This window comes from Tigriopus californicus, chromosome 6 (assembly GCF_007210705.1).
Source record: "Tigriopus californicus strain San Diego chromosome 6, Tcal_SD_v2.1, whole genome shotgun sequence".
Lineage (NCBI taxonomy): Eukaryota > Metazoa > Arthropoda > Copepoda > Harpacticoida > Harpacticidae > Tigriopus > Tigriopus californicus.
In genome coordinates, this window is record NC_081445.1 from 12,365,055 (window position 1) to 12,383,864 (window position 18,810).

The following is an 18,810-nucleotide window of genomic DNA, read 5'->3' on the forward strand; positions in this document are numbered from 1 at the left end:
CAAATTAATGTTTGTTATAAATAGGAATTAAAAAGTAAAGACCCCGCTTTTAGGGGGGAGACGTGGCGCAGTGGTTGGTGCGGTGTTCCAGAGTGAGGAAGGTCCCTGGTTCGACTCTCCTCCCTGACCTTTCTCCAAATGAAACTTTTAAACGCTATCCACATCCACAGATGGAGAACCAAAACTGATGCCGGCCATGAACATGCGCGCCTAATGCAGAATGGAAGTGAACGACGTGATGGCTGGCTTCGCTGGCCGAGCAAGGCTAACCCCTCCGATCCTTGCAACCCAAACCAAAAAAAAAACCTTACTCGAATGACAATGACATTGACAAGCAGTTAACCTTTGACGGATTGAAACCCACCTGTGGCATCACACAGTCGGAATTCCAATTGTTTTACATTTCCAGATCGTATCTTGATTGAGATAGAAACCTAATGTGGAGGCCAATTAACCTCTAAGATCTTGAAAGAAACCCTTCGGGACAGCCTTTAAGACTTTCATTGGAAGACCTAGTCGAGATCACTTTTTCTGATGGGCGTTCTTTTCTCTTCCGCGAAGGGACATGTTAAGCTTTTGGAGAGATCCCCTCTGATTGCATCCTGGCAATAAAGCTCCACTTAATTTTTGTGTCTTGAAATGACTTGAAGGCTGCTTTGGTCCTTGAGGATTGGGCCACTTAACGAGCCTTAAACCTTTGAAGAACTTTGCTTCAGCCACTTTTTTCCTAACATCTTCACATTTTTTTTGATTGATTCAGAATATCGCTCATATTAACACATATTTCATTTCTAATTTTGCTTTGAAATATAACCACCATTGGTGAGGATAAGGGAGAAGATCCTGAGATGCACAAGATGTGTTTTGAGGAGCAATTTCGGACAGAAATAGCAATTAAAACTTGTTTTCCCTGGCGCATGATCATCTGCTAGGCAGAAACGTGTCTTTTTAATTTGAACACACTTGCGTCAACCTTGAGAAAAATTCCGAAAACACGTCACTGAATGTATAGTTTTACGTTATTAAATCCTAGTCACGAGGCAGTGAAATGAGCAAGAAGACACACATGTTCGATTTTCTTGGAGATATGATTAGAAAAAAAGCAACCTTTAGAACGCATCATGTAGAGCCCGCTCTAACTCGTTTTTCTAAGGTCTTTGATCATAAGAAGGATCTGTACTAATCAGAAACAGGATTCCGTTCCGAGTAAACTGGTATCTTAACAAGGATGTGAAATGAATGAAATAGACAAAAATGCTTTATTACGGAACGCAAAGGGCTGGTATAATTCCCCTGTAAAACTAGTTGGAGCTACTTTGGTGTATACACTTGATAAGCAAAAGGGCATGTCTATTCTCGTGTATTTCACCAAACTTACTCCCTAAAATGGTCGTCCGCTAATTAGCATATTTAATTAGCGAGCCAAATTTCGAGAGAGCAGATCCTTAATCAAGGTTCCGTGAATATGAATCGCTACACTACCATCTTTGTTTGGATTTGAGGGTTCAATAGTTTGAATTTCAGCTCGGATAATGGGGGTAAAAATGGCTTTATAACATAACGTTACCGTTATTCCACACTCTAAAAGTCCATATGACCATATATAAGTCCATAATTGTTTGATTGTTACGGTTTACAAAGGTGATTGGTTTTTTGCTTTGCCTTGACACCTCAAAATTAGTGCGATATGTCATTAAACAGTAAATATGACTTAAGTGAAAATGATAACAGCTGTGTAGAAAAGGAAGCGCACTCTGGCGATCATCCCCAACATTTTTTTGTTAACTAGTTATAAAAACTTTTCGTGTTAGGAATCGAGTCGTTCAACAAAATCCCTTGCTCATTACTTTTAGCGAGACACAACCGAAGAAAATGTACCTTGATTAAATTCCAAAGTACTCTATTGTACTTAGTGTGGACGTATTTTGTATTTGACCATGAGGTAGTGACAAAATAACTCAATAAAATCCATTGTTGAGTACTTTCCACGAAGGAATTCAATTTGAAATCGAGGAGAGACGAACACACTTGAATTCTTTCCATCCAGTTCTCAAATAGCTTTTGGAGTAGGCAGGAGCCTCAATTTGATCTCAAGCTTCCAAAACCACTCAAAAAATAATTCGATTGGCTTTCTTTCATCGTTGATGTCAAAAACAGTCTTGATTTGATCCTTTGAAAGCTTTGGTTTTGACCAGAAAGATAGTTACTGTCGAATCAGTAAAAGCAGAAATAACCTACGCACTCTGTCGATAGTGTTTTTGTGGCAATATTTGCAATTTTCCTGGTATTGAAGTGAATCACTATATTAGAGAAGTATTCAGACAGGTTTTTGGCACTACTAAAAATAAACCAGCATCTTTATTGTGCTATGTCGAACCATAAAGGCCAACAATATTGTTTTAGCACTGAGCAATTATATATAGTTGAAGGTAGCTCAAACATTTGGAACATGTGGTTTGTTGTATCATGTCATTTGTAGCCACTCTTTCTCAGTAAGGTTGCAAACACAACGCAATAAGTTTGAACCAGACAAATGTCCTATTTCTGAATTTGTAATAGTTATGGCAAGATGTAAAAGGAGGAAAAATTGTTGCAAGACAACTTGTTTGGAGAACGTTGAGTCTCTGTTGGGAATTCATTATGTTGATGGGAAAGTTTTTTTTAATTAAACAGAGAAATGTTAGTCAAAGTCCAGATCATTCTTATTTTTTGCAAAGACTTGACATAACATCGATGGAGTGTGTAAAAATGTGCCTGACACATTTTTTTTCTTTCTGCATGTTTCAAGTCATCAAAAGCGACCTTCACATTCATTCAAGTCTCATACATTTTCATAGAACTGGATTGGACCTTGTCAATTGAATAATTGGATGACTAATTTTTGAGTGATGGTGCGTTATATGCGTGCAGGGTGCGCCGTAAGTTTGATACTTGGATAAACGATTATCGCTCTTCAGCATTTCTACTTATATAAAGTACTCATTAACCAACAGATGTTTTCAAGCTGGCGTCATCACTTTAAGAAGCAATTGCCATCATTCTTTCAAAGAGTTACTTCCTTCTATAGCCCTTGGATAGCCCTAAGAAACAACAATATCAGGGAAAACTGATTGAATATATGGCAATACATGAAGGAGGGATCTCTTGGTGTATTATAACCAGAGTTGTAAAGTTTAACTCAATTTTGTTCTACTCAAAAAGGAATTTGAGTAACCAATGAATTGGTTATGAGCGGTGTCAATTGTTCTATCTCTTCGCAGAAATGTCAGCTTTCCATGCCAGTTACACTGTTTACTAGAGGTGCATCTGGGCCAAAAAATTGGTTTGGGCTAGGCTACGAGGAAGATGGTCCATTACGGGTTGAGCTGGGTTGGCAGTTTCTAGATGAAGGCCTGAGCTGGGCCCAAAGGTTTCTAGTTTTGAGCTCAGTTGGGCTGATTGGGTTCATATTTTGAGTCATGTCTTAGCTAGCTCATATCTGAGCTGGATCCTGACCAAGCTCGCCCATGTTTGAGATAACTCATGTTTAGGCTAGCCATGTCTGATTTGGTCTATATTTGGGCAAGATAGATCAAACAACGTATTGGCCAGTCCCTTTTCTTGCTTCCAATTCAAGCTAATTTCCAAGCCCACTTCAGCTTAATTTTTACAAATTGCCTGATTATTAGACTTCAAAAAAACACTTAATAGCCCATTTCAATTTTTCATAAAGTGAAGAAAATGCAAAAACAAGTGAAAATAAGGCAAAAAGAAGTTTTACAATAACAAAAAGGTCGTCTTTAGGCCCTTTTAGCCTCTTTGCTGCAGTTTTATTTGCCTCAAAATGTAGGCACCCAATTGTCTTTTCCAGGATATCCATTAAGTTCCACATTAATACCCACAAGAAACTAACACTTTTTTCTTGCAATGTTCAACATTAGGACACGTTTATCAATTAATACAGATGTAAATCAATTAAAAAAAAATGTACTCCTCTCCTGGAGCCTACTGTTTTGGTGCTGAGGGTGCTTTTGTTCACATAATAATTTTGGGTCACATCAAACCTATGACGGCAGATGTAGCTCTACTGCAAGCACTCTTTTTTGCACACTTACCCAAACCGAAAAAGGGGGGTTGAATTTGATATATTCAATTTGTTGGTAAAACAAATATTGTAAAAGTTCAAGTGGTACCACCTGGCTGAGGATTTAATCCTCATCTGATCACGTTGCACAGAAGTAAATAAAGATGTCCCAAACAAGAAACAACACGTGAAGAAAGAAGCAGTTAAGGAACCAAATGACAATAAAAGGGCAATAAATGTTCTAAAATGTGAAAAATAGTGGGAATGAAGGTCAAAAAAGGATGGAGAAGGAAAAAAATGTCTAAGAATCCAAAAACATTGGAAATTTGGTAGAAAAAGGGCCAAAAAAATTTAAAAAAGTTTGTTGTAGGTTTTAGCTTTTTGGGGGGTTTACTAATTATATTGGTTTTTAAAGACATTTTCACATCAATTCCTCCAACTTAATGATGCTTATAAATATCATTTAAAATTTTTTAGGATTTAGAAAGTTAGCTCTCTCCTTTGATTATTTATAGATTATCCTTATTGTTATTACTAACAAGCTAATTGGCCCAAATAGTTTTTCAAGTGGGGCTTTTGTCTTGATTTTTCTTCTAGTAATTATAAGCACTTGGCAGTTTTGCCTTTAGAAATCTTTACAGTGCTCCAATGGAAGATAGGCATGCATTGGTTGAATAAAGAGGCCATATGCTATTTCAAGTGTACAAACATGAAGCAGAACTAATGAACATCTAAAACATCAATTAATGCGCTCAAAAGTGCAAGAGGGGGCTTTTTTGTTTGCATTGTGAAATTGTGGAATTTCTTGCTGCTGGATCTAAGACTGTGCTCTAGTCTAGCCTTGTTTCAGAGTGGACTTTTAGTCGTCAATTTACTGCCGCTCTGCAAATATGCAATCCATTCCTAATGAAAAGCATTTTTACACAAACTTCATGTGTGATCAAATCTTTTGGCAAACGGATCCTATCAGCTCCTATTTCTCTGCCTTTCATCTTATTTAGTTTTTAACCTTTGGCTTCAGCATTTCATTTTTAAAATCATTACTCTTCTATCATCATGTCTTGGTGCCTTGAGTGGTTTCACAATAAACAATATATTTTCAGTTCCAGTCCGAGCATTCAAGTATCTCTTCCACTAATGGTTGTGCTAAAATGTTGAATTTCTATTATTGAATGAAAGCACAAATGAGACTGATTCTCAGTTCACAGGCAAATCATGATGACCTTTTCAAATATGAAAGAGGGAAGCCATGGTTCTAATTGTAAATTGCGTCTCTGATACATATTACGTGAGATAAATAAATCAAGTATATCCACATCCATTTTTGAGAATTTCAACACCAAGACTAAACTCCTGTCTATGATTGATTAACTTTATATTCAACAAGAAATGTCAAAGACTAAAATAAAAGGAACAAAGCAAACCAATTTTCATCTTTGAAGCCACCTATCTTTTGTTCGTGCTAATTGACTGTATTTAAATGCAGTCCGTTCAGTTTGAGTCAAATTGATGACAGCAACGAGTCGATTCAAGTTTTGAAAGGTAACTGCGAAAAAAAGTAAGGCGCAATTTCAATCTTGTTTCTAGATATAAAACTATTCCCACCGGTTATTTAATCTGATGCAAAACCGACTCGCGCCTTGATTTCAAACACTCGCAGGTTTCTGCTTTTTTCCTTGTTACTTGGCAAAAATGTCATTCGTATTTTACTATACAGATAGTAAGAAAATGTTTATTGCGACTCTTGGTCATGTCAGAGTATAAAATGTATCAAACGGTGTGTATAAATATCATATACAAAAATCGATTGAAGGATAAAAGAATGAAGTGGTCAAGAATAACAAAAGAGTTGACAAGGAAGTGATATCACAATGAGCAAGACTAGAATTGGTTCAGTGCACATGAAGAAAGTGAAGAGTGGAATTGAAAATACTATGAAGAAGAGATCCCATTTCAAAACCAGAATCTGAGCAAATTTGCAGCCCTCCGAATTTCAAAAAGACATGACATAGTCTTTTAGATCTTGAGGATAGCAAGACTAATAATCCTTGGCCACAAAGTAAAGCCTGGCGATTTTTTTTAGTCTTGTCTCTCAAGTGCAAAGCATGGGATGATACTCCCCATAAGGGCCCATGTGTGGAACTATATTCCAGCCTTTTTTCCAGCTATTGAATGTCGGATTTCTAAATCATTTGGTAACCAGCAGTCTCAAATCCGTCTATTTCCAATTCGGGGTTTGATGGATCAGTCTGTCTTTGTTTTTTTTAGAGGGCATTATTTTCAACGTCAGACAGTCCCAAACGAAATTGGGAAGAGGCAATGTAGACTGCTAAATAAACTACTGGTAACATGTTTTGAACGCAATTTCTTTTCCAGAGGTTATTTGCCCTAACTAAGGACCCTGGATGTCTAGAGTATCTCTAGACTTAGCCAAAAACAACTCAAATGCAATATAATTCAATAAAGAGGAATCAGCCCAATCAGCCCTATATTTGGTAAGGGTTAACCATAGATAACTACATATTTGGACCGATCGAGGGCGCTGCCATCGCATGTTTTTGTCTCAGCTATCGTTGGGGGTCAAAAAGTTCCATTCGCAGTTGAGATACCTAGGACAGCCATGGCACAAGACTGAATCCAATTTCAGAGTAGAAGCCCCTAATACAAACCATTGCCAAGCAATTGCTCTCCTCTAACACGCTTCATAAAACGGGTTTGAGCCACTTGTCCGACTGCATTTTTAAGAACAAAATATTGAAGGAGTTATGAAGGGATGGATGGGGGCTGAAGTTGCAATTTTCATTCATTTGCAAATTTCAATTTTTATAAAGTTTCTAGGGATGTAAGTTTTTTTGTTTGGGCTAGAATTCCAAAAGCAATAAAATTTAAGTTTTTCCCTATGATTCTTGAGGTAAAAAATGCCAAGATGTGTTTGGGAATTTCCCTGGAAACTTGATAGGGCTTCTTGAACACCGTGTAACAAAGTGCCTCTGAAGTGCGGAACGTAAAACATATTTCTTGTAGAGTAGGAAGCTTAAGAAGACACCTCACAGTGTTGATGATTTTGGAAGACGACCAAATCATCAGCTCCAGATTCAGCTTTCAGACAAATCTGCACAATCTTCCATAAATGACCGATAACATTGCAACTTTGGATTTGTAGTATTGCGCCCATCTCCTCCAATTATAACACAATTCTATAACACCGAAAACGCATTACTCCATCAAATGCCAACCTGCCACAGCTTTGTACTTGAAATATTTTTGTCCTACCTTTTTGGTTTTTAAAGGCGTGTCACAATCGGAGGGATATTGAGTCATCAACACCATGGTATTAAATGCTTTTATATCTAGACCAATACCCGTTTTCTTCTTTTTTGTGGACTTCCTTATCTGCTGCCTTGTACAAATTACGTAGTAGTTCTGTTTTGACGTGTTCCGCTTCACTTAAAACTCAATGAGTCTTTGCTTGATTTATGTGTTAAGTGATCCAATATTGCTGTGAAGGTCAAACGAACAACTGAAACTTCAGGTGGCTTTTAATCGGCAGCTTCCACCATTACGGCCCCAAAATTACCAAACCTGTGACATTACTTGCAGTGACGTGATGCTTTACACATGACACATTTATTTATAGATTTGGCCATATTAACGATGAAGTAAGAGATTATTTTATACATGGCCAATATCTTACTGAATTTCAATTTTGTAGAGTGACACCAATTTTGTTCTTTGTCTGTTTTTTTCTTCTAATATTTGATTTGGGAGGAGGCATTTGCCTTGTGTAGAAGGAAAAGTTGTCTATCCATAAAAACGTGTTAATTCTCAATAGCTGATTCAGCTGATGATACATTCCATCTTTTATTGCTCTTACTAGAAATTCAAACGTAAAAAACACGCGATTGTATTCAGAATATGCACGTCTATTCAATTGATTGTTTTAAAGGCATTAATCATACTGCAAACTCCTTTCATAGGAAAAATCAATATATGATTCCAAGTGCCCTCCGATCTCAAAGGAACACAATATATTTTTCCTCTTAAATGTCACAGCTTAAAACGTCAGTTTTCACATTTTGTTCTTGTCCTCTAGTTCGGTAGTTCAACCTTTAACCGCTTCAACGAGAAAGCAGCACTGTCTGTGACGTCACTTGAGAAATCCCAAGGTTCCAAATCTTCTGATATAATCAATAAGATCTTACCTGGCCACCAATGACATGGTCATGGGCAAAACACCCATGCTCTTGCCACCCATAATGAAGTCGGAATTCGAATTTTGCCCCTTGATCCAGAAGAATACGCCAATAAGCGCGGAAATGAGCAACATTAGCACAAACACCACATATTCCTCCCAACCGAATTTCTCGATGAGTTCCTCACGAGTATTTAGCAAGACATCCGCCATTTCGTCTCAGACGACCTTTTCGCCAAACCTAATACGCAAATGACTGACAAAATACAGGAAAAAGACATCACTTGTACGTATTTGTTAAGTATTTTAAAGAAAACCTAGATGCGTCAAGAACTACCTGGTCAACCGCTTGGAACAATGACAACTGATCGGCCTGGAATTGATTTCCACGCCTTCGGCTAAAACGTACGAGTTTTAGCTTCCTTGCCACATGAGACTCTTTTATTCCTGCGGGCGGGTTTAAGTTGTTATTCTACCTTGTATGCCCTCAAAAAAGTCATATGTACACCAAGAGCCCAGGTAAAGTTCACCTAAACGCCCGGTGAGTCGGGTGTGAGTACATTGCCAGAGCCTAATGATCTGGAGAGGGCATTCGGGGAAACAGGTGAGCCTACTTGGTCGACTCCTTGTTGGCGTTAGGAGAGTTCTCTGTGGATGCAGAATGGCATCTCTGATGCACTGCCAACCAAACCGGAATTCGGGGTATAGAGAATGACAGTTTTGAACTTCTTTAATCATGGACATGCATGTCATAGGTCTCTTGGACCGTTAAAGGCCACAGAGCATTTATTTGAACTCAAGATTCCAGCGCTGTCATTGGTTTTAGGAACGATGGATCTCTATAGTCTTTTTCAATACGCGGATGTAGCGCCCTCTGTTTCGTCTAAATGCGGACAAGCAAATATAGAGATAAGAGAGTATGCTCTAAAATGTCAGGCGTTATCAAGGTATTATTCGTTGAACAACTAATTGCTAAAGCAATGTGACGCAGAGAATATTCTGGGAAACATTTCAAGTCACCCAAAGGCATATTTACCAACACTTACGACATCCAAATAAGAATTAAGCAAAGAGTTTCATAATGTGCGCTTGATAACGCATAAAAATATTGTGATCATTATTTTCCATGAGATAGTTCAATACGAATATGATTTTTGAGATATTTGTTAATGATTTTTAAAACTATATTGCGCAAAAAACGTTATTTTCAGTATGGGTTGTTTGGAATATTGTCACTAGTGGGCGGAAAAATAGTTTTTCAGAGCAAATAAGTTTTGACTTATCTTAGCCATTTTGAAACAAAATACTTTGTTGCTGATTTGAACTATACAGAATAAGCTAAACCCAAGGATTTTGGGGGAAATTAAAGGTTTCTGTTATGTTTCCGCAAAATTTAGAAGAACTAAATACCATAGTAAGTAATTAGTTTTTTACATATCAGTTTTTCCCGAAAAAAATTCGAGGATGAAATTAATTACATTTATCAAAATTTTGCAATGTTTCCATTTCTTGCGAAGCTCTTTATTTTGATCATTTTTTAAGAATGCATGTTTTGTTATGCCGTAAGTTATCTTTGCACAATGGACTTAAATTATCATAAACCATTCATGATTTCATGATGCTTCAATATATGAACCTCACTTAAAAGTTTTAGATATGCGTCTGCTTTCAAGTTCATTTTCTGTTGATTTCAAAACAAGGCTCATCTCAAAGAGCAAGAAGGTTTTGAAAAATAATAATGAAACAACTTTTGCTATAAACACCATCAAAACAACCAAACAATTTATCTAACCTCTTCTGACGTTTTGGGAACCTATCTAAATTTATTTTCACCACCTAAAAACAAAAAACTAACCGCTTTGACAAAAACCGTCAACTATTTTTCAGACCCCTAACCATGACAAATTATGTCTTGCCTTTTACTCCATTTGGCTTGTTTTCTCCAGGCTGCACTTTCCAGACTATGCAAGAGCCCCCTAACCATGAGGCTTAATAGGTCTGGAAATGACCAATTTTGAGGCCCGGGCTCAGTCAGAAATCATGCTTCTATTCAAGTAAGGTTTCCAAAGGTTAGCTGTCCTACTTTTCACAGAAGGAGCAGTTCTTTATCGTACAAATGGTTGAACAGTGTAATGATAATTGCAATTAATACCGGCAAGTACCTTGCTTTTCTATTAAGGTTCATAATGAGGCTTGCCAAAATTATTAAAAACTTTGTGTATTCAAGGTTTTATGGCAAGTATTGAGGAGCTGCAAATCAACTGCAAATTTTGGTTCCATTTATTAGGCAATATTAGGAGGAAATTTCAACTTTTTGCAATATCTAATGACTTTCATGAAGTCAGGTAAATTTTAGACATTTTTCCCCCACTTCTATTCAAATGACAGGTCATAATTCGTCTCTTTAGCATTTACTGCCTTCCAATCCTTACACAATATTTGGTCTACCAGCGAATTTGGGTTGGCAGACCGAGCTAGTCCTTCACACAGATCATATAACGACTAGATGTCGCATTGGCCCCACCTCAGTGCAGAGGAAAGTGGATTTTAAGTCAACAAGTCTGTACACCAAAAAAGAGGAGAGTGACTGCCTGATCAGTAGCAACGACCTACAATCGCTGGGCCTTCAACGAACGCTATCAGTGACAAGCTCACTCTGAATCTGGCCACGCTGGCGGATGAAAAAGCATGAGTCAGTGTACACCAAAATTTATGTACCAGCTGATGAAGGCAAGTGTTCGCATTTTTCCTCGCGCTATGCGAGGTCTAGTCATTATATGGTCTGTGGTCCTTCATTGTAGGGTTGATCTAGCATGCTAGTTAAAAACCCGTCCAAATCTGACTTGTAAGATGCTACCGGATCAAAAGCGCCTACGTAATTCCAACGAATGTTAGAGGGAAACAAGTTAAACAATGAAGGAGCCAGAGAAAGAAGAGAAGTGGACTTCGAGGACTTGAATGTGCTATCAAAACGCACATTCAACCTCTACGGCCACTAGAATTGAAAAGCTCATGAATATTTCTGAAAATGTACAGTATCAAATACCTTCTTTGAATACTGTACAAACCCAGGATTTGAACCGTTACCGAAAAAAGTAACGCGTTACAGTTGCCGTTACTTTTTAGAAAATGACCATCCTCTCACCGCTTTGGCCAGCGCATTTTCATACCGGTTAACGTCCAAGCCCCTAAACTCGAGTTACGAGCCTTAAACAAACAGGCCTCTGGTAAAACATCTTTGTACAAAGTCTTCCTACATTTTGGAATTTTTATCCCTGTCCCACCCTTGAGAATGGGAACACATTTAGAGATTGCTAGATTGGAGCAAGCTTCCTCAGAAACTGAAACTAATTTATCAACGGCTGAAACCCGTTTCAGAATTGAAACCAGGTCCAGTTCTTTTAACCTTTCTGCAATTTAGGGCCAGTGCTCGTCTTTAAACTTAACCTTGGCCAGACCGACACACTATCTCAATAAGATAATGATCTGACAGATTTTTAGATGTTTAATCGCAAGGAAAAAGAGTTTCTATAGAAAAAGAAGTCAATTTGAGTTTGGATCAGGCAAAAAAAATGTTTGGTACAATGTGGCTGAATACAATGTGAATCCATGTGTCTTTATGTGCTGATAATTACTTCATCCCGGTCTTTTAGCACCTACCTATTGACCCCAACCACCGTTTGTTATTCTTTTTACAAAAAAGCAAATTGCAAATTGACAAATTAATATGGTCGAGGGATCCCTTAATGACATACATGATGTCAAGTCGGGTGTTCCCAAGGGCTCCATCTAAGGGCCCCTCCTGTTTATAATATTTGTTGCCCCGCTTCGCAAGCTTAGAATTACTGCCAGTCTCTCTTCTTATGCTGACGATACAAAGCTAGTTTCTGGTAGGAATGGCCAAGATTCCAATAGTCTTACAAAGGTCCTAGAAATAATCTATTCTTGGGTTACTAAGAGTAATATGGCCGTGAACGGAATTATATTCCTTTAAATACTCCACTCGTAGATAATGGAGCGGAGGTAAAGATATTGAGCAGGTCTCATCTATGAAAGATCTAGGTGTAGTCCTCCAAAATAATGGAAAGGTCGATGAGCATATCCAGTTGAAAGTTGGTAAAGCTTTTCAAATGTGTGGTTGGATATATCGCACGTTTAATCCAGAGATAGCATCACAATGCTAACACATAGATTTCTAGACGATGGATGTCGGCCGACCGACCACTCGGTTGGCTAAACAGTACAATAAACCGGTTTGTAATCAATTCCCTGGAGACCATCCATTGTACTGTTTTACCAGCCGAATGGTCGGTCGTCCGACATCCAGTGTCTAGAAATCTATGGCTAACACTGTACAAGTCGTTTGTTCAACCGCATCTTGAATATGCCTCGCTCACTTGGGCTCCAATAAGTTCAGCAGGTTTGCAAAAGGTCGAACAAGTCCAAAGATATTTCACTAGGAACATCACAGGAATGAGAGAGCTCTCGTATTGGGAGAGACTAGAAAAGTTGGAACTGTACAGTGTTCAGAGAAGGTAAGAAAGGTATCTGATACTGTACGTCTTCAAAAGCATCCATGGACTTTGTCCCAATTTAGGGTCAATTCCAGTGACCTTACCTTTCATATACATTCCCTCTAACGGTTAGAAAAGCCGCAAAACCAAACCGAAAAAAGGAAAAAAAAGAAATTGCATTCAGTGAATCTTTGCTCGTCACAAATTTATTCATAAATTAAGACGCATTTTTTTTTTGACACAATCTAGCGTTCAGCCCAAACATGTCGCAGATCAAAATATGAACTCCAACCACACATCATCCATCTCACCGTTGTCTTTATTGTGGAGGAGGTGGACCCGGAGGCATTGGTGGCATTGGAGGCCTGGGAGGTGGGGGAGGTCCACCATGACCCACACCCCATCCAGGCGGTGGTGGTCTCCATCCTTGCTTAGGTGGCATAGGCGGGTATCCTTGAGGAGGTGGAGGGCCCCAATTGGGTCTCATTTGACCTTGATGTGGCCCAGAGGGCATTGGAGGATATTGAGATCCTGGTGGAGGAGGTGGCATGGGAGGTCTAGGTGGCATTGGTGGCATTCCCCCACCCATCATAGGATGCATACCAGGTGGCCCAGGTGGAGGAGGTGGCATGCCGGTCATGCCCATAGATGGCGGTGGTGGTGGCAGACCAGGAGGACCGCCAGGGGGACCCCCACCTCCCATTGACATTGGGGGAGCGTCAGCAAACAACTGATGCGGACGGTCAGCTTGAGAAAGTGGGTTTTGAGCCGCCAGGAGGCGCTCGGCGGCAGATCCGTGACGTTCACCTTTGGAATCTTTCTTGAATGCGTAGGAAATGGAAATGGCGCGGTTGCAAAGATACTGGCCATTCATGGCCTCTATGGCGGCATCTGAGGCCTCGAATGATGCATAATTGATAAAGGCAAATCCTTTGGAGTTCCCAGAATCTGGATCGCGTTGAATCTGCAAAAAAAACATAGAAGCAGGACATTTCTCGGCTTTCATAATAAAAAAGACCACAGTGGGATAGAAGACCTTGAGGCGTCTATAAGGAGTCTCATAGAATGGCTTGAAACCATCAGGCTAACCATATTTTTTGCAATCGGTAAAGGTTTAACTAGAGGAGTGGACATCAGTGGAGCTAAGCCGATTTTTCTTTTTTGTCACAGCTCTTTGACCAAGTCATAAATGGACACAGGCAGTAAGGTACTGGTATTTGAGACCAAACTGCACATCTTTTATTATATTAATTATTACCTATTCTTAAAACTCTAGACTTTTTACTACATAACCCAGACACTTTCGATATTTTCATTTTAAGGAATATAACTCGAAATTTTGTCTTAAAAACTCTATTTTTTTTCTTTTAAATGGCTTTTTCTTAATGTATGGTAGTATCCCTTGTGACTTTTGGGGAGCTGAAATGTTGTTATCACAAAGTGGCCTAGCTTCGCCGATTGCCATGTCCAATCCTCCTCTTAAAGGTATCCAAGATCAACATCAATACGCACACATACATCTTACGAATTAACATGACCAAGAGTCGCAATAGAGGCTATATACTAGGCCATTACATTCCATCTCTTTCATTCATTTTCGCCATTTGACTGAGACAAATAGGATCGATAACATAAATCACCAGGATTATGCGAGTTCACATTTAAGAAAAACATACCTTGGGCGTGGTCAGGATGACTCCGAATGCCGAAAATGTGTCGTACAGGAGCTTTTCATCAACTTCAGGGTCCAGATTGCCGATGAAAATATTCGCTCCCACGTCCAGATTCTTTTGATGGGCAGAGGCCTTGTTGACACGAATAGGATTCCCGTACAGTTTGATCATGTTCATGATCTTGATGGCATAGTCTGCGTCATCCTCCGTGAGGAACTCGACGAATCCGTAACCTTGATGCATTAGAGTGACTCGATCCTTGGGCATATGAACATTGACCACGGGACCGGCTTGCACGAACAGCTCCCAAACCAGGGATTCGCTCACTTTCTCGTCTAAACCACCCACATAAATGGTGGCATCTGAAGTATCAACCAATTGTATTATGATATGGCCGACTTCAAAAATCAGGAGCATGGTGAGTTTCTAGATCTTTTATTATAACAAGTGATTGGAAATTACTTTTAGGAATATTTCAGCTATACTCTCAAGACCCTGAATGACAGTTCTTGACGTTAGGAAAGCGCAGACCAGAACGAAGTATTGAACGTGTTCAAAAGCATCCATGAGACTTAACCCAAGCGAGGTTTTAGGGTCAATTGAAGTGACCGTAGAGGGTTAACGTAAGTTTTGAAAGGAATTTTCAAGACCTCAAGGATTCCTGTTCATTCCTCCAATCAAGTTCCCATCTCTTCTTTCTCGGGCTCCTTCATCGTTTAATTTCCTTTCATCATATATTCGTAAGGAACATGTAGGTTTTGATACAGGACCTTTTTTTCAGTCAGACTTGGAGAACTTTTGATCAAAGTTTCTCATCAACCACACATTCAAGGGCTAGCCAGATCTGCTAACTCCAATTCGTTGGCGGATAAAATATTTTATGAACATAAAGTTAGAATAAATATTGTACATAAATCCTATTTTGAATTGCTGGATATGACATTCCTAGTATACTAGCTACGATCAAGATGTCACACACATAGGACAGAAATTAATAAAACGTTCCCTGCTTTTCTCAGAGATCTTAGAAGTGAGACGGCGGAAAAGGGGAAAGAAGAATTACGAAGCAATAAGCCTTACGCTATCAACCTATTATCCCTATGGAGGCAGAGAATGACTGACCAATAATGGCAAAAATGGTTCATAATGCTTCAGACAAATGGGGAGGAAAATGCAGAATTTGTTCTTCACTCCATTGCTCGTGGTCACCGGAATTTCTCATATTTAATCAATGTTTAAATTTAATGGGGACCAATCATTGTTCTGTAGACTAGATGAACTTAATATTGCCTCAACTGAATGGCGTAATACACCTAGATCAGTGGATGGAAAAGCACCATCTCAATGGTTGTTTGGTCGCTTACAGCGCACTTTGCTCCCCGCAGACCCATCCAAGTATGCTCGCTTGCCTAATGAAGATGAACAACTTTATCTCAGGAGGAGGAAAGATGAAAATGTGAAGCAGAAAACAGTTTACGACTCCAGTTCCCGTCAACCTCGAAAACTAACATTTGGTCAACAAGTTAGGATCCGACATCCACAAGAATCGACTTGGAGCAAAACCGGAACAATTCTCCAGATCAGGCGAAGTGGACGATCCTACTTAGTCCAATCAAACGGGAGGACATTGTTACGAAACCGGATATATCTGAAACCAATGCGAGATGGCCCAATTTCTGCCAATCCGGATGCAGCACAAGAAAATCCAAGTACTTGCGATCACCCTCGAAGACATGTGAACCCTCTTGCGCGTTTTAAACCGAATTAATTCTATCCAAGTTGCCTGAAATAAACGAGCGGTCAGCTTCTCTTTTACCGAGGTGGAGATAGCACACTAAAGCATTCATATTTCTATACCATTTCAGTGATGGCCCCCCTGAATTCTTCTCAGTTTTCCTTTCATACAAAAATACACATCTGACAATTGCCCATTTTAGTGCCCTTCATTGTCTTTGCCTCGTCATCTACCAAGTTTTGTCAATTAGGCATGTGAAGTAACGGACTTTCTAGAAATCATGCGGTACGACCCCTTGATTTTGGACATTTTGTAGAGAGAGAGCTTAGACGAACATCACACCCAAATCGCACCATAATCCACTTGAATTTTCAACAATGGAGTGAGTTGGGTTAGAAAATTAAAAAAAAATGTCCTTTTTCGTTTAGTTCTGTGACCGTGCCAATACTGGGGTCAAAAAGCGAATGGCGTTTGCTTAAACAATCAATTAAATCAAAATAAATGAGAAATTGAGTGTATGTATGGTGCGGGTTGGCTGGTCGTTTTGAGTAAATTTTTGCTCCATAGAAAGAAGACGCCAAATGTTTGCTTTCCCCCTTCACTTCTCCAGGAGAAATTGCACCACCACCCACCCCTCCAAATTTGCAGTAGAATTCTGAAGACATCATTTTTATTTCCGTTTTTTTTTATTATAATATATATATTTTCACTTTTCATTCTTTATATTTAAACATATTTTCAAAGTTTTTCAGCAAATAGGGAACTACACTGGATTTGAACCAGACACGTTGCACGGGATGTAAGTCTTTAAGGAAAAAATGTGCATGTTCTACCCGAGTCAGACCTTGAAACTCAAAACTTGGGACCTGCATCTGAGATTACCAGACCCTGACCCAAGAAATGTGACTTTTTTTTCATGTCAAGCACAAGTTCGAGATGGTTGCACTGACTAGTTCTCGTTCCTATGCTGAAACCCGTTTTCTTAAGAGATATCCAAAGGTGCTCAACATTGCTTTAGGTTCAGACGTTTAAAAAATGGGCCTTGGTTTAGCTTTCTCGCGCATCTGAAATGTCAAACTTCGGTAATTTCTGCTCGGCAAGAAAACAACATCTTTTTTCTGCGTCTGGTAATTACTTCTAGACATTTCATAATTGATACGTTCCAGAACTTGGTGTTGACAGGATCGCATCATGATCAACGTATTCTTGATCACATTATTATTTTCTATTCCAAAACGAGCAAAATATTTCCACGATTCCTAGTATAAACCCATAACACAATTGCATCGACTACCAATAATCTACTGCTTAGCTTGGTCGCAAGCCAACTGATTTTTAGACATTTTTCTCAAATTTCTTTCATTGACGCGTGCTTGTGTCGGTTAGAAGGGTGAGCTTTCCTGGCAAGAAAAATCGGCCATCACATAGTCTACTCAAGAGACTTATATTTTTGAGACTTGTATTTCTATGATGTCTCTTACTTAGTGAGAGAGCGAGATCTTTCTTAACTTACTGGGAAACTGCACCAACCAATGCACCCAATCTCCTCCCTTTAAATGTTAACTGCCGACGACGAGATTTGAATCCACGCCATTTGTGACGAAAATTCTTGTCTTGTTTGCACCACCTCATAGATCGCTCAGTTAAACGTTCTCCGTTGTTTGCAAAAATATGGGGAGTTTCTTTGCCTCCGCCCAAAGCCAATATGTGCAAAAACTATGAAATGTGTCTTGTAGGCAATACACTTGTTTTAGAACGTAAATCGGATAATGCATAATTTGGTCTAGAGATAACCGATTCCAAATCTGGGTCTGCCAATTTTTTCCATCTGAACTTCATAGGATAAAGCACGGACTTCTAGAGATATGGACTGCGAACAGAAGCAAAAATATCCTATCTCCTAAACCGCTCATCTTATTCCAAAAAAAGATCTGGTTGAATAGATGAACTCAGCCAAGATTGAGCCCAAATCTATGCTTAGGGAACTCAGGAGACATGTTCAAAGTTACGTAGTAAACACTACATAAAATTCGAATGTTTCGGACTGCTCTTGGTCAGCTACATAAGCTTTAGACAACATAACTTTGAAACGATCCACTTTGCATGTAAATGATATAAAATTGACCTACCGTTAATTGAAGAGATCTACGTTTCTTATTTTATAACTTTAATTCGAAAAGTGGCTCAGAGTTGCTAGTTGCTATGACCAAGAGCAGGCCGATTTGCCGGGAAGCTCGTTCGCAGTCCATATTTCTAGAGGTCTGTGGATAAAGGCACACGCAGAGGAAATGTACGTCCAACGTTGGGTAGACACAATTCGTCTCCAAATTCGAAGAGGTGAGCTTGAACGGAATACGGAGTCACTCACCTTGATTTCGTTCACTCACGGGCCCGGCCGCCATAATGTCTCGGCCAATCCAAGCGTTCTGGACACTAAAACCGACGATTTATTAAAGCAAAATCTTGTTTTGGACTTATTGTGTGTTGTTTTCGGTATTTCAGATTTCAGGGTCTCAGGGTGACGACATGCCCCATGTGTCTTTTTTTCTCCGAAAATGCGTCTGGTGGTCATTGACGCCTGATATTTGTGGCAATCGTGATATCATTTTAGTGCATAGTTAATTGTATGGGAT

General features: G+C 39.2%; 2 protein-coding genes across 2 annotated transcripts in view; both read right to left on the reverse strand.

Annotated features, from left to right (window-relative positions):
- The window catches only part of LOC131881973 (sodium-coupled monocarboxylate transporter 1-like), a 17,127-nt gene extending 8,398 nt beyond the window's left edge, over positions 1 to 8,729 (reverse strand). Inside the window, exons 1-2 of the mRNA XM_059228972.1 lie at positions 8,593 to 8,729; positions 8,266 to 8,511 (exon numbers count right to left, since the gene is read on the reverse strand). Coding sequence (XP_059084955.1) covers positions 8,266 to 8,468 — 203 coding nt within the window. The 5' untranslated portion in view covers positions 8,469 to 8,511; positions 8,593 to 8,729. The remainder of the gene's footprint in view (positions 1 to 8,265; positions 8,512 to 8,592) is intronic.
- A 4,219-nt stretch (positions 8,730 to 12,948) lies between these two features.
- LOC131882296 (splicing factor 3B subunit 4-like) lies at positions 12,949 to 18,694 on the reverse strand. Its single transcript, XM_059229398.1, has 3 exons — positions 18,546 to 18,694; positions 14,446 to 14,804; positions 12,949 to 13,733 (listed from the first exon to the last, which is right to left on the reverse strand). Exons 1-3 carry the CDS (start codon positions 18,577 to 18,579, stop codon positions 13,089 to 13,091), a joined length of 1,038 nt encoding a protein of 345 aa, XP_059085381.1. The 5' UTR covers positions 18,580 to 18,694; the 3' UTR covers positions 12,949 to 13,088.
- Positions 18,695 to 18,810: the final 116 nt, after the last annotated feature.